This window comes from Hippichthys cyanospilos, chromosome 2 (genome assembly GCF_059441005.1).
Source record: "Hippichthys cyanospilos isolate Australia breed blue-spotted pipefish chromosome 2, RoL_Hcya_1.0, whole genome shotgun sequence".
NCBI classification, from domain to species: Eukaryota; Metazoa; Chordata; class Actinopteri; order Syngnathiformes; family Syngnathidae; genus Hippichthys; species Hippichthys cyanospilos.
The window spans coordinates 33,903,531-33,917,846 of record NC_142370.1 but is presented as its reverse complement, the minus strand read 5'-3'; the positions used below and the strand labels follow the sequence as shown (position 1 = coordinate 33,917,846).

General features: G+C 39.4%; 1 protein-coding gene across 4 annotated transcripts in view; it reads left to right on the top strand.

Moving 5' to 3' along the window:
- Positions 1 to 14,316, top strand: part of prex1 (phosphatidylinositol-3,4,5-trisphosphate-dependent Rac exchange factor 1) — a 98,182-nt gene that overhangs the window by 64,329 nt on the left and 19,537 nt on the right. For all 4 annotated transcript variants that reach the window (XR_015864739.1, XM_088407578.1, XM_088407577.1 and 1 more), the window contains exons 16-24: positions 2,483 to 2,628; positions 5,589 to 5,681; positions 8,501 to 8,649; positions 8,724 to 8,809; positions 11,605 to 11,744; positions 12,443 to 12,587; positions 12,699 to 12,874; positions 12,968 to 13,129; positions 13,538 to 13,748. Coding sequence is in view for 3 of the 4 variants with exons in the window: in XM_088407578.1 (XP_088263704.1) it covers positions 2,483 to 2,628; positions 5,589 to 5,681; positions 8,501 to 8,649; positions 8,724 to 8,809; positions 11,605 to 11,744; positions 12,443 to 12,587; positions 12,699 to 12,874; positions 12,968 to 13,129; positions 13,538 to 13,748 (1,308 nt within the window). In the remaining variant the exon portion in view is untranslated. The remainder of the gene's footprint in view (positions 1 to 2,482; positions 2,629 to 5,588; positions 5,682 to 8,500; positions 8,650 to 8,723; positions 8,810 to 11,604; positions 11,745 to 12,442; positions 12,588 to 12,698; positions 12,875 to 12,967; positions 13,130 to 13,537; positions 13,749 to 14,316) is intronic.

Below are 14,316 nucleotides of genomic sequence, written 5' to 3'. Positions count from 1 at the left end.
TATGATGCGTTACTTTGTACGTGTGCACCGAGTTCCAAAATCTGTACCACAAAACAAAAACAGTATTAAAAAAAGAAAAATGATAAAGCAAGGGAAATTAGCGCGAGCTAAAACTCTTTTTCTGTGTATTCTATGTTTTTTTTATTTTTTTATTAGGGTTTTAATCCCAATTCCCATGACGTATTTCCTCTGAAATGTCATCCGTTATCTTTTTCATCTATGTGAATTTTTTGTATTGAGTCATAGTGTAGCGCATTCAGCAGGCAAAACAAAACCTTAAAACATAATAAAAGACATATTTTGGAGCCGAAAGCCATAATTGTGCTACAAAAATGTTTTTGCTAGTTAAAAAATGTGAGTTAGCGTGTTGCAGTTGAGCGTCACATTGAGCGTGGTGTTGTTTTGATTTTGTTGAAATAAACCCTTCAGGTGAATAATTGTTATTACACAGCTGCTATGACTCACAGGAAATAACTTGCGCGGTTTTGAGGTGGCACAAGACTGACGTCATGGCGTGTGTGTAATGGCTTTATGGAACTCGGTGTGCCATGTTTTTTTTAAAACATCTCAACAGCTGGATACCTTTTGGCTCTCTTGCAGCTTTTTGTTATTTACATCTGTTTACACGTTATTCCACTCACGCAATTATTTTTTTCTATCATTGCGGGGACATGCCATAGACATAATGCACAGTTGTGTCACGTAAAGTGATATTGCAATGTTGTTTTTTTTATTATTATTATTAGTTTCAGGCACTCTTGCTGTTGTTTTTTTTTTTTTTTTTCAGTTTTAGACTAAGCTGTAATCCGTATAAACGCTGTAAAAAGTACTTCACAGTTGTGTAAAGTTGATTTATATTGATTTCTTTATTTAATGTTAAAAAGGATACAGGTTTAGGTATACTCATACGATTTTACGATAATGACGACGCCGTTGACGACGACCGCAATGATGACCACGAGAAAGAGGATGACGATGAAGACGACGAAGGTGACGACGACGGCAACAGACGACAAAAACGACGACGTCAACAATGACCACGATGATGACGAAGGCGATGACAACTACAACAATGACGACCGCGATGAAGACGACCTTTAAAATAATCAGCTCATTTTCATACTTGACTAAATCATCTCGCAGGCCCGTTCTAACCCGTTTGCGGGCCGGAACCAGCCCGCGGGCCTTATGTTTGACGCCCCATGAAGTAGTAGCTATTGTAAACGTGTTTCGCAAACCACCTAATCAGCATTTTGCCACTTCGATTTTTAAAATGACGAATCAATCGAATGAATTTGATTTATTGCTCAGCCCTACTCTGACTAAAGTCGAAGCTATTAAGCCAAAGGCATACGTATCACAATATTTTGTGGCCGAACAAGTCGAGATCCATAAACAATTTGAGTCACGCTTGGCGTGTCTTGGCAACTTGTTGTCCAATTCCGCGACAATATGCCCGTGCTTGTGCAACGGGCCCCATGTAAAAACCGTACAAGTGAACGCCATCAGTGAAGCAATTTTCAAGAGTTGCTCATACATGACGAGAAATGACTAGCGTGACCAAAATGCTTGTTTTGTGCTCACCTGTTTGAGAGGCCCCGTGTGTTATGAGCCAGAATGAGCGGCGCAGTCAGATGAATAAACGCACCACACCAGCTGCTTTTTCACTTTCTCCAGAGAGTCCTGTCAGACATGTCCTGTTTTGGCAAGGATAGGGACAATTTAGACTTGCGTCTTCATTTGATTTAACGTGCATTCGGATCATGGGAGGGAGCAAAACCACGCAAGCGAGAAAAAACATGCGCATTGCACAAAGCGCGCCAAATCAAACCTGAAAAACTTTAACACTAATTCCTTTCATTTCACGTCAAAGGGAAAGCATTGAAAGAAGACACGAGGGAGCTGAAATTTCACCCATTTGGTGACAGGATGTCAAGAAGTTAAACATGGCATGACCAGTTATCACACTACTAGGATTGTGTCATAGCTCAACATTTCTCTCCTTGCTGTTGAAAATAATTACCATTATGTTGCTGTAAACAGACAGTTTGAAAAAAAAATACACAACTTCTAGTATCGATTTTGAGTTTGAACTACAATTTTACTCACCATCAAGGGGCGCTCTCCACGAGTAAACACTGCCAGGTGTGGTACTCTTGTGTTGGTGCAGTATTCTACCATTGTTATGTTGAAAATGTTGGCTGATGTTGCTGTTACCAGGCAGTTTGATATTTATTTATTTATTTATTTTAATAAAACAATAAAATAAGCAGCCATTGACCATAAATATCTGATTTTATATCCTGCAGTTTATTGTCTGGTGGGGCCTATACATGACCAAATTAGATTCTATGTTAAATTTTTATTTGTGCGTCTTATAATCCAGTGAGCCTTATATTCTGAAAAACTACGGTACATTGAATATTCAAACGCACAACTCAGCTTTCTCTCATCATTATATTTTGTGTGTGTGTGTCCCCAGTTTTGGAGAAGAGCGAGTTCAAAGACGAGTCTCAGTTCTTCCGCTTTTATGCGGACGAGGAGACGGAAGGAACCAGCTCGAAGAGCAAACAGCTCCAGCGAAATGATTTCAAGCTCATCGAGAACATCTTGGTCAAGTCTCTGGTGGTGAGTTTCTAAATATTTTCCTGGTAAAAGACGTGAAAAGGATACGAAAACAGATGATAGCAAAAGTACAACCCGGTTGGACTGGGTGATGTGGCCAAAAAATACATTTTCTTCATTCATTTTGGACAGTTGATTTTCTTTACAGTGGTTATGCTAAGTGAGTTTCTAAACACGGCAGTAACTAAAACAGTTAACTTTATACGAAATATGAACTTTTTGCCGTTAATAATAATAATCTTAAATCTTAATTTTACGATTTAGCAAATTTTCATATATTTAAACTGACAGATTAATCGAATTGATTCAACAGGCCAACAACGTGGACAGTGGCCCGTTCTGTTTATCGTGCAATATGTTAGTTGTTTTTTTCCACCTATAATGTAGCTACAGTACTTGTTGCTAGGCAGATTTTATGGGGTGGATTCCTCTTGCTTGGTAACACAGGGAAAAAAGATTTATGTGCACCACACAGCTAAGGAAGCACTGTCACTCTAAAAGAAAGTGAGAGTGATTCACATTAAAAATATCACATATAGCACAAAAAGAATCAACATAAAGTGTCAGACCTGTTATCGAAAAGAAATGATTATAAATAAATATTTGTCCACAGAAAAATATTCAACATGAAGTGTCTTCTTTTGGGATTACAAGAGAGATCTGTTCACAAAAATAAACCATTTACTTAATTATTAATCAATATTTGTCCACAAAAAAATAATCAACATAAAGTGTCGTACCTGTTCTCAATAATAATTATAAATAAATAGCTGTCCACAGAAAAATATTCAACATAAAGTCTCCTCTTTAGGGATCACAGTAAAAATCTCAACAAAGATAAATCATTAAACTAATTATTAATAAATATTCGTCCACAAAAAATAATCAACATAAAGTGTCGGACATGTTCTCAAAAATGAATAATTAGAAATAAATATTTGTCCACAGGGAAAAAAAAATCAACTTAAAGTGTCCTCTTTCGTGATCATAATAGAGATGTGTTCACAAAAATAAATCATTAACTTGACAGGTAACGAGAGGTGGCACAGGACAAGTTGGGTCCAACCATTCTAGTGTGGGGGAGAATCTGGCTTTCTACAATCATTTAAATAACCTGCTAAACATAAAATGTATTTTATGAACTTATATTTTCCTGAAACGAATTATTTTTAAAGGGTTTTTGCACGTTTGTTTGTTTTATTTAAACTCTCGATTACCCCCTGAAGTTCCTTCAAGTACCCCTAGGGGTACCAGTACGTACACCCATTTGCGAACCACGGATTTGTTCCATTGACAACGAAACGGAGAGACTAACTTGTGAAGTTCTTTGCTCGGCTCATCAAGATCTACCGTAGCCGCTTCCATCAATATTAACCTTCCACGGAGACACATAGGGAGACTGTGGCATCTTGGAGCTCGTTCCCTGCTCGCATTCTTTCAACCCCCGCTTCAATTTATCACTGGCTTTATCTGGATGGCGGACACGCAGTCAAAAGCATTTACGCTCAAGTCAATCAATCAGGAGCGGGCTCGACCCCTGAATCCTCCCTCTCTTCATCCGAGTGAGACATTTTTGACTCGCATGCTTTGCGTGTCCGTGCGCACAGCAAGGGCCAGGTACGTTTCAGAACATCTTCTTCTCATCTCCATTTTATCAGCGAGGAAGATGGCCCCGAATGCTTGCTTAATGGGAGCCAGCTAATGTGCCCGCTAATGACAACCTTGAGCCGCCGCCAGCTGAGTGCAAAAAGAAGCAGAGAATCTTGAGCCTATGCATTATGCACATGTATGCTCATAACTGCAGAAACAGCATTTGAGGTTCATGTATTGGTTGCAAAGTCTCGCCGTAGGACAGTGCTTCTCAAATGGTGGGGCGGGAAAGGTTTTTTTTTTTGTCATGTGATGTGTAATTGCAATAAAATAAAAATCGTCTTTTTTTTAAAATTTCAGGCACTTTGATGCACTTTTTTCAGTTTTAGACTAAGGTATAACCCGTATAAACGCTAAACGCTAAACCTAAACGGGTTTAGGTATATTTACATAATTTTATAATTACGACAACGAAGATAATGACCATGAAGACGACAACGGTGATGATGACGAAAATGACAAGGACGACATAACGACGATAAGGATGATGAAAACGATGATGACGAAGATAATGACGATGAATATGACAACGATGACAATGACAACGCAACCATGACGATAACAACGATGACGATAACAATGATGAAGACGACGACAACGATGATAAAGACAAAGATGACAAGAACGACACAACAATGACGATAACGATAATGATGAAGACGACAACAAACGATGACGATAATGATGAAGACGACGATGATGATGACAAGGATGAAGATGACAAGGACGACACAACAATGACGATAACAAAAATGACGATAACAACGACGATAACAACGATAATGATGAAGACGATGACGACAACGAAGATTATGACGATGAAGACGACAACGATGACAATGAGGAAGATGACAAGGACGACAACAGTGACGACACAACAATGACGATAACGACGATAATGACGACAATTATGAAGACGATGATGACGATGACAAAACAATGATGAAGACGACGATGACAATGACGACAACGATGACGACTTCCCTTACAATCCGAACTTAATAAATGCAAAAAAACAAAACAAAAACAAAGACACTTTGTCTCCATTATTTTATTCTGTCTTGCAAAACAGATGATAGTAGAAATCACCGTCACTCCTTTCGAAAACGGTTTGAAATCAAAAATCGATTCCGAATCCAACCATAGACCCTCGAATCCGAATCGAATTTTGAGACAGATTCCCACTCCCATTGTTAAGCGTTTCAACCCCAAATAAATCAAAGCGCAATTATCTTTCTATAGGCAGACTCTCCCATCGAGCCGGTGTCCAAAAGCGACAGGTGAAATTGAGTAATCCAATCTTTGTGTGCTAGATTCACCCCGAGGAGGAGGATTACGGCTTTGAGATCGAGGAGAAAAACAAGGCCATTGTGGTGAAGTCTGTCACCAGAGGCTCACATGCAGAGGTAACACACACACACACACACACACGGACACACACACACAGCGTCGCTTCCAACATGCCCCATGGCATTAGTTCCTGTAGGTAATGGCTGTCCAATGTTTGGACGGCTGCTGTCTGTCTTCTTCTGTTTCCCTGGAGGAGCTTTGTTGTGATTGGATGTTGAGCCACTGGGCAGGTCCACTCACATCCCGTTCGCAAAAATAAGACACAAGGTGCCACGTTAATGCTTGGCGGACAAAATGGATTGTGACTTTGGATAGGCAGGTGAAACGTCTGGCTGGACATTGTTGTTTATTCTAACACTTATTTTCTTTATCCGCTGCCTCGGTTTTTCATCTTGACAAAATGACAGAACAAACTACAGTGGACCCCCGCGTAACAGCGTCCCTGGCTTATGTGATTTTCATCTTGCGACGTGGAATACTTGAGTTTTTTTCAAAAACAACTGTCATGACCCTAGGGGATTGACTGTATTTGTGTTTGTTTTGCCTCCGTCTACTGGCGTTTTTATGTAGTTGCACTCTTTTACTATTGCTGTCAAACTGCTTCCATGCAATGCGTGACTACAATGCTGGTCTGCTATCGGTCGGCCTCACTCGTTTCAAAATGGGGGAACGCTAAAGCTTTGTTTGATCGTGAGTGGTTACAAAAGCGTATTTATAGTGCATTTTACTGCTTAATTCAAAGTTGAAAGGGTTAGCCATGGGTCCCAAGATTGCAAGTGCTGTTAAAGAGAGAAGTAAGAAGATGATTTATACGGAAACGAAGCTGGAGATAATCAAGAAATACGAAGCTAGCCTAGCCTAGGCTAACCTTACTTAGGAATATGGGCATAAGGGTTAGGGATTCATTTCTTATGGCGGGGGTCCATTTGATATATTCTTTCAATTTTCTGCGTTGGGCTTGGGGAGTGTCTAAAATAGACGAGCATTGAACTAGCTAAGGTTTTAATGTGTTTTAATTTTGCAGTCATCGACTAGAGGGCATTTTGGTGAATAATACAAATCAGAGGTATGGACCTGGTGGAAATTTGCAAAAGTTGATTCAAATGAAGATCTTTTGACCTCGACAAGTATCTCCAGTCTACGTGATGCCCATTCCTTCTTGTTATTTCAGTTTCCCACGTTGCACTCCTTCTCAGTATCTGGATATTGGATCATCTCTGTTTCTCTCTGTTTTTTTTTTTTTCTTCACAGTAAACCCTCAATCTCTTGCACTCTTTTCTCCATTTCTCCCTTTCCCTCTTGGTCTTTTATTCATCATCCTCAGTGTCCCCTACCTCTTCACAATAACACCATTGGTAGTTGTGACATAGCTTGTGTGCCAGCACCATTGAATGCGGCTCAGCTGATTCCCATGGGGCTCTGAAAGGGCTTCTCACACACGCACGCAAAACTCGCGCGCGCGCACACACACGCACAGCCCTTTGACTATCATACTATTACATCGAGTTAGGCAAACTCTTCTCTGCTCCTCCCGCTCATTCATCCGCCCCGGGCCGTTATCCAGAGTCGGGGCCCCGGCTTTGCCAAGGGCACCCCTCCGGATGTGTGTCCGCGACACTGGGCACAAGTGGACACTCATGCCCTATCGCGGGTCGCCACGTAATCCGAGCGTAGCAATTTCCCATCACACTTTGCTGTGGAAATTTTTGGTGCCTCGCGGACTCGCTAAACTGAGGAACAAGCAGCCGCCGACGCTCCCAAATGATTTTTCATTTGGGTTCAAGGTTGATCGTATGGAACAATCGCCATGGTTTAGACCACCCACTGAGGAAGAGGAGGAAGTGTTAGAAGTAGTCGTGTCAAGAACCACAACAGCATAACTTCAAAATAAACCCACAAGATAGTAAATGGGCGCCAAAGCAAGAGACTTAACAGGCTTTTGTTTTGAAAAATTTCCTTGGAGAGCTGGTTACGTTCCAATTAGCAAGTCATTTGGAGATGCTGATGCGAGGATGAAAGGTCATAGATCAGGGGCGGGCAAACCTTTTGACTCCACAAAGGGTTCTAAAATTTGACAAAAGAGGCACTCTAATTTTAGTACATTCAGCACTTCACTATTATTTCAATAAACTGTTTGATTTCGTGAATGAAATCAAATATTTTACAACTGCTCATTTTGTTAACTAAACATAATAGTAATAGAAATAATTGAAAATGAATATAGAAAAAAAATATAGAAAAATAGTGAAAAAAATAATACATCATAGAAAAAAAATGAATCGTCGAAAAATTTGGGGAAAAAAGTTGGATTTTCAACAGAAAATTCACAAAAAAATTACAACAGAGATATTCAAGTCCCACTCATTTAACTATTTAATAATACTACTCTTAAACAACTGAAAATTAATGGCCATAGTTTGGGCACCTCAGAATCAACTCAATTGTCATTTGTGGCATTTTTATTGAAAAATATTGACTCTGTTTTCATATTTATTATTTTTATTCTTTTATCCCATCATTTTTTATTCGCTATTTTATTCCTTTTATCCTTCATTTTATTCTATGTTTGACCCTTCCTCATTTGTCTTACCAGATTTATTATGTCTTTGAGCTGTGTTTGTTTTAAAATGCTTAACAAATAAGATTGGATTGGATTTATTGAATATGCACCAATCGAAGCAGCGCTCTCAATTTTTTTGTATCCCGTCTTGCATTCTATTCTAATCTATTCTGTTCTTTTTTCAGCTCATGTTCTTTTGCACAACTTCCCATATATCTTAATGCTTATAACTAGCATCACTCTCAGACTGCAGACGTTTGAAATAGAGTATGACCTATTATTAAAAAGATCATCCGCGTCCATCTGTCCGTCCAGATGGCGGGTCTGCAGGCGGGCAGGAAGATCCACACCATCAACGAGGACCTGTTGTTCCTCAGACCTTTGGCCGAAGTGGAAGCCATGATCAACCAGGCCTTCTGCGTCCGACGCTCACTGCGCCTGCTCGTCGCCACCAAAGCTAAGGAGTGAGTCAATTCGACGCGGCGGCGTGCACGTCGACATGCCGTGCTCTGCTTTCATGGGTTAACTTCTCTTCCAGAATTGTGAAGGTTCCTGACAACCCGGACAGCCTTTCCTTTCGACTACGTGGATCCGCGCCCCCCCATGTCTACGCTGTGCGCAAAGGTTAGTAGCTGCTAATTGTTTGCACACCTTCATATATATATATATATATATATATATATATATATATATATATATATATATATATATATATATATGTGTGTGTGTTTAATCCATTCCGAAGTGCAGTTTGTATCCTGAATACTATTTTACATGTAGAAATAAATTTAAATAAACAAAATAAATTTTGTTCCCGGCTCGAAATAAACAGCATATTAAATTTTACAATATTGTACCTTACGTTTAAAAAAAAACACGAGATGTTTGGTCAAATGACAAAAAAAAAAAAAAAGGGCTGTAAACTTTATTTGATTAAAAAAAAAAAAAAAACATTGAAACTTTAATTTTCATCAGATTTTTCTTTGGAAAAATGTCTGGAAAAATTAGCTTTAATTCCAATTGAACTCTAATTTTAAAAACTGAAAAGATTTGAGACTTTATTTTTATAATTATATACATATATATAGAGAGAGAGATATATGTATGTGTGTGTGTGTGTGTGTGTGTGTGTACAACTGTGCTGTAAATAGTTAGAGTACATAAAGGTGAAAAGTTGAAAGTTTACATTTAATTTGGCTGATGTTTGAAGGGCCCAAATCAGTCAATTAAATTGGCTGTCCGATTAATCGATTGGGCCCCACTTCCTGCAAATGGCTGATGTTTGTCAATAGATTTCATCCCATAGTTATGCCAAAAGAAGGAAATTATTTATTGTCATTTAAACAGAATTTCGTTGGAAAAAGGTGACATCACCTTCTTCGCAAGGGATTTAAAGCTCACAAACCCAAACACAGTAATAATCGGAACAAACTGGTTTTGTTGCAGTCTAATGTTCACCAGCAAAGTGGTTTTGCTAAAAACTAGTGTGCGCAGCTGCTGAGTTGTAATTGAATTGAATTTTCCAAAACTCAATTACAGACCTCATAAATTTTACTCTCCAGTGTTTGGGGATCGGCGCACATATTTCAGCAAGTTTATCCTTACAGTGACACCATCGGCGCTGCTAAACGCTTTGAAATTGTCCACGGTGTCAAAAAGAAAAATAACTCCTCTTGAAGTCAAGGCGAAAATGAGGTAACACTAGCCCGTAGCCACCTGTTCCATTCTGGCCTTAGTGAGCGTTTATTGGCTTTTTATGAGCACCTGTCACCGGCGCCGCAAATCCTGAAAAAGACCAAACTACTTCACAGACATGTAATTAGGCCGTTTTTAGGCATATTACGTAGACGTAATCCTAACCGTGGTGGTTTGGAACTTCAATTGAACATTTATCACCTAATTTGGTTGTGCTATCCGATATTGGCTTTACTGGTGTTAGGTAAGTGCTGGCTCCCAATGGAGGAAGTGATGCAAGGGATATTTTTAGATGGGAAAGAGGCAGATAATGGAGGTGTTGATTGGGAATCCGTTCTGTAAAGCCATTAGCGGCTGAGAACAGCATGTTGTGGGAAAAACGCTTGTCTGGTTCCCTGTTGGGAGAAAAAAAAAGGGGAAGGTAATGTTCCGATTGGGCCTAAATGAGTTTTAGTAGGAAAAAGTAAATAAATAAATGCAGCGGAACTTTTCGGGTTCAGTGACGGATTTTGAAACCCACATGACGTCAAGGAAATATTCATTAAGGTTAAAACTAGTAATTTAAATTAAAACAAAATCTAACTAATCACATTTTATTCTCACACAAAAGTTTCTGTGAAAAAAAGAGCAGCAACAAAATATTTTCAACATAATACGCTCAGATTGTAAGAATACTGCACCAACACAACAATAACACGTATGATTTCATTGTAGATTGTAGAGAAATTCTTACTCTGTTCACCTGAGCGAACAAAAGATGGCAGCCAAGGTGGGCGCCATCATGAGGGTCAAGACTTGCTTTTAGAGTATAGTTTGGAAATGGAGTTTGGCTGAGGTTAGGGTAATTTACTAGTGCCCCCTGGTGGTGAGTAAAATAGCAGTTCAAACTCAAAATTAATAATTTGCTAGTCTTCTTTTGCATCACTTTGTTAACCAGGACATTGCCCCCTTGTGGCTTGTAAAAAAAATAGATATGCCACCCTGGACTATAAGCCACAGGGTTCAAAACACAAGAAAAAAAAGATATTGTATATAAAAAAAAAACATCTGTAATCAAGTAATCTAATGAATCGTTTTTTAATCTCATCTAAAAATGATGAAAAAAAGACTAGCTATTTTTTAATTTAGATGTTTGTATTATTATTATTACACAAAAAAGTGTAATTTATTTTATTTAACAGATGCAGTTGCAACCATTATCTTTCTGCTGTATTTGAGACTTGCCTAGCTGCGTTGTTTTTAGTATTCACCATCTGGAAGTTTTCTTTTGACAACGACCAAATAATTTGAAAATAACATCACACGCGGGGTGCTCTCGAGTTTTGATTGGCATAGAGCTTTGCATTGGCTCGCTACATTAGCATGTTTGTTGCCATTGTTAGCTGTGGGTGCTTTGCATTGATGTGTTAGGCTAAACCTGAGCTGCTTCTATGATAAGCAAGCTCTACATTACAAAAAATGCAAAATAACTACCTCTCAAAGGTGCCGTTCCGGCATTTTTAATGCATTACAAATGTATTGGTAGTTTCATTTCTTTTTCTCAAAAGTCTTCATCTGAGTTTCCTCTCTAAATTTGATTTATCCCTCAGCAACTGACACGTGTTTTTAGTTTGCTCTTTGCGGTCATCCAAGAAAGTTTCAATTTACGCGTGCCCACAACGTGTTGTCTTTCTGCGCTTCCCACTGAGCTCACCTTTGACCTCTCCCGTTGACACTCGACACAGGTCGGGAAGCGGCAGGGGCGGGGCTTCAGCCCGGCCAGGTCATCTTGAAAGTCAACGGCAGCAACGTCAACCGCAGCGATTACCAAGATGTTCTGGAACACTTCAGTGCGCAGCAGACTAACCTCGAGCTTCCTTATGTGGTGAGAAGATGCGCATGTACTAATCAAAACATACATTTATATACTTTACGCCCATAAGTAAGATGATGTCATTATCTACTAGCTACTGTATTGTAGCGTACGCAACATGTCACGTATTTGTAAAGTGTTAAATTTGTGTCTATGAAGTCCAATATGTACTACGGTTTGGGCAGTAAACCAAAGTAATTAGATTAATTTTAAAAATCAAAGATTGGAAAATAAGCTGAATCTTGAAATCGAGATTTTGAAAGAGTGGCAGGATGCTGGATGGGTGCTTTACAAGACATGTTTACAATAAGTACTAAGTACTTGATCTAAAGCATTTAAAGGGATTGCTATCCATTTTTTGTACCGTATTTTCCACACTATAGGGCGCACCGATTATAAGGCGCACCTTCCGTGAACGGTCTATTTTAAAACAGTTTTCATACATAAGGCTCACCGCATTATAAGGCACATAGAGTAGAAGCGAATTAACAGTTTTATTTTATAAAAGTCGTGCTTTCTTTTAACACATATATATTGTATATATATATATATATATATATATATATATATGTATATATATATAATGTGTGTGTGTGTGTGTGTGTGTATTTAATAAAAGCATAAAAATGTCATTGAGTTTGAATGAAGTAATAATGAAAAAGGAATAAGTGCAGCTATTAATATTCAGCTGTACTGTGCTGCTTCTTCAGTGTCAGTGGGTTTACCGTGCTTTTGAGGACGTTGAGGAGCTCCAAGACCTGCGAGTTTCATCTGAAAAAGAAGTCAGCCCGTTTATGCCTTACCCTGTAGAAAATGGCGCTGACCACAGCGAGGAAAACGGCACCAATGGAACAGGTGATCCATTATTCGCATCACTTTATCGCCTTCTTTTTTTCCAAGCATCTTGTAAATATCGAATATCAATTTCGGCAAATTCCCTCTCATTTATTTTTCTGTGTCTCACAGATTATAGCCTGGGAAGCCTTTCGCTCTCTGACGACACACCGCTGGTCAACTTGACCGTGGACAACGTCCACCTGGAGCACGGGGTGCTCTACGAATACGTCAGCACTGCTGGCATCAAGAGCCACGTCCTGGAGAAGATCATGGAGCCCAAAGGCTGTTTTAGTCTCACTGCTAAGGTACCTCAAAAAACCTTCCTCAAAATAGTATGATGGATTTACTCATCTCCGCGCAGTATCTTATCTTAAACCCTCTACTCTTAATTCACGCAGATCCTTGAGGCATTCTTGAGTGATGACAGGCTGTTTGTTCGAAACTGCAGCCAGCTCATCTCGCAAAGTGACAAAGTGGTCACCATGCCGCAGTATGAGTTCAGGCACATTTGCGACACCAAGCTGGAGAGCATCCGACTGCGCATCAGCAGCTACCAGGAGGTACGGAAGCTCGCTGGTCTTGTTGCTAGCTTGTTAGTAAGACTGTAAGACACGGCTGTCAAACTCAAGATCACATTGTTTTATGTGGCTCGTGAAATGCTAATTACCAAAAACACTGAAAATGTTCAGTGGGATCAGTTCTAGCCATACATATGTAGGTTCAATTTATTAACACCCTCAAAAAAATTGAAAAATGGTATGGTCTGTCTTTGTAATCTGTGACGTTATGATGATACTTTAGGACGTACCCATTAACTGGTCTTTACGGTATGGTCTGGTGCTCCGAGATCTCAGAATGTGCAAAAATATAAGAAGAGGTCAAATACTAATTTTTATTGCAACATCGCTGCTGTTGTAGCCCTATTTGCCTTAAATGTTATAACACCTAATTGGAATACTTTCTTCCAGTTTTCCAAGGAACTTCGAAACATGGCCTGGCCCACCTTCAGGCAAGCGAGCGTTCGAAGCCACCCGCTGAATTGCATGGACTTTGTTCCTAGCAACTTCCACGTCAACCAGATGCAAGTTTCCTACCCCAAAAGTGCTACCTCCGCCGGGCGGACTTTTAGTATCCGCTTCGGCCGCAAAAACTCCCTGTTTGGTCTCGACCCGGATCAAGGTAGTACCTTATTTATTGATAAATGATTGTGCACAAGGTTGGAAATGCTGAACAATGAATCCAAATTTTGTTAAGCGGGTTAAAAACAACGCAGTGCCTCAATAGAGCTTTTAATCCTTGGAGATCAACTTGTGATGGTACAAGTAATTGACTTTTATTGCCATTAATCCCACAGCGCAGTGAATGGAATGCCGTTTTTTTTTTTGTTTGTTTTGCTACAGGATTCTCATCGTAAACTCAAAGAGTGGTTCGTTGTGTAGACCCCGTTAGCCCTCGGTCATGTTCAAGGTCCTGACACCAGAAGTGAACGGTGTCATTTACCAACGTAGGAATGTGATGGCGGTACAGCAGAAGTCAAAGGGCAGAGAAAAGCATGTACAAAATTTGTACTAGTGGTGGGACTTATGGGCTGAAAGGGAATTGTTCATTCACTGTTTAGAAACTGGCTCTTAAGTTTTTTAGTTCACTTTAAAACAACGGTGTTTAACTCATAAAATATACCACGGGAGTAGTTATACAGTGATAATGCGACTGCTGTTATCGATAATACGATAATACTCCTAGGACA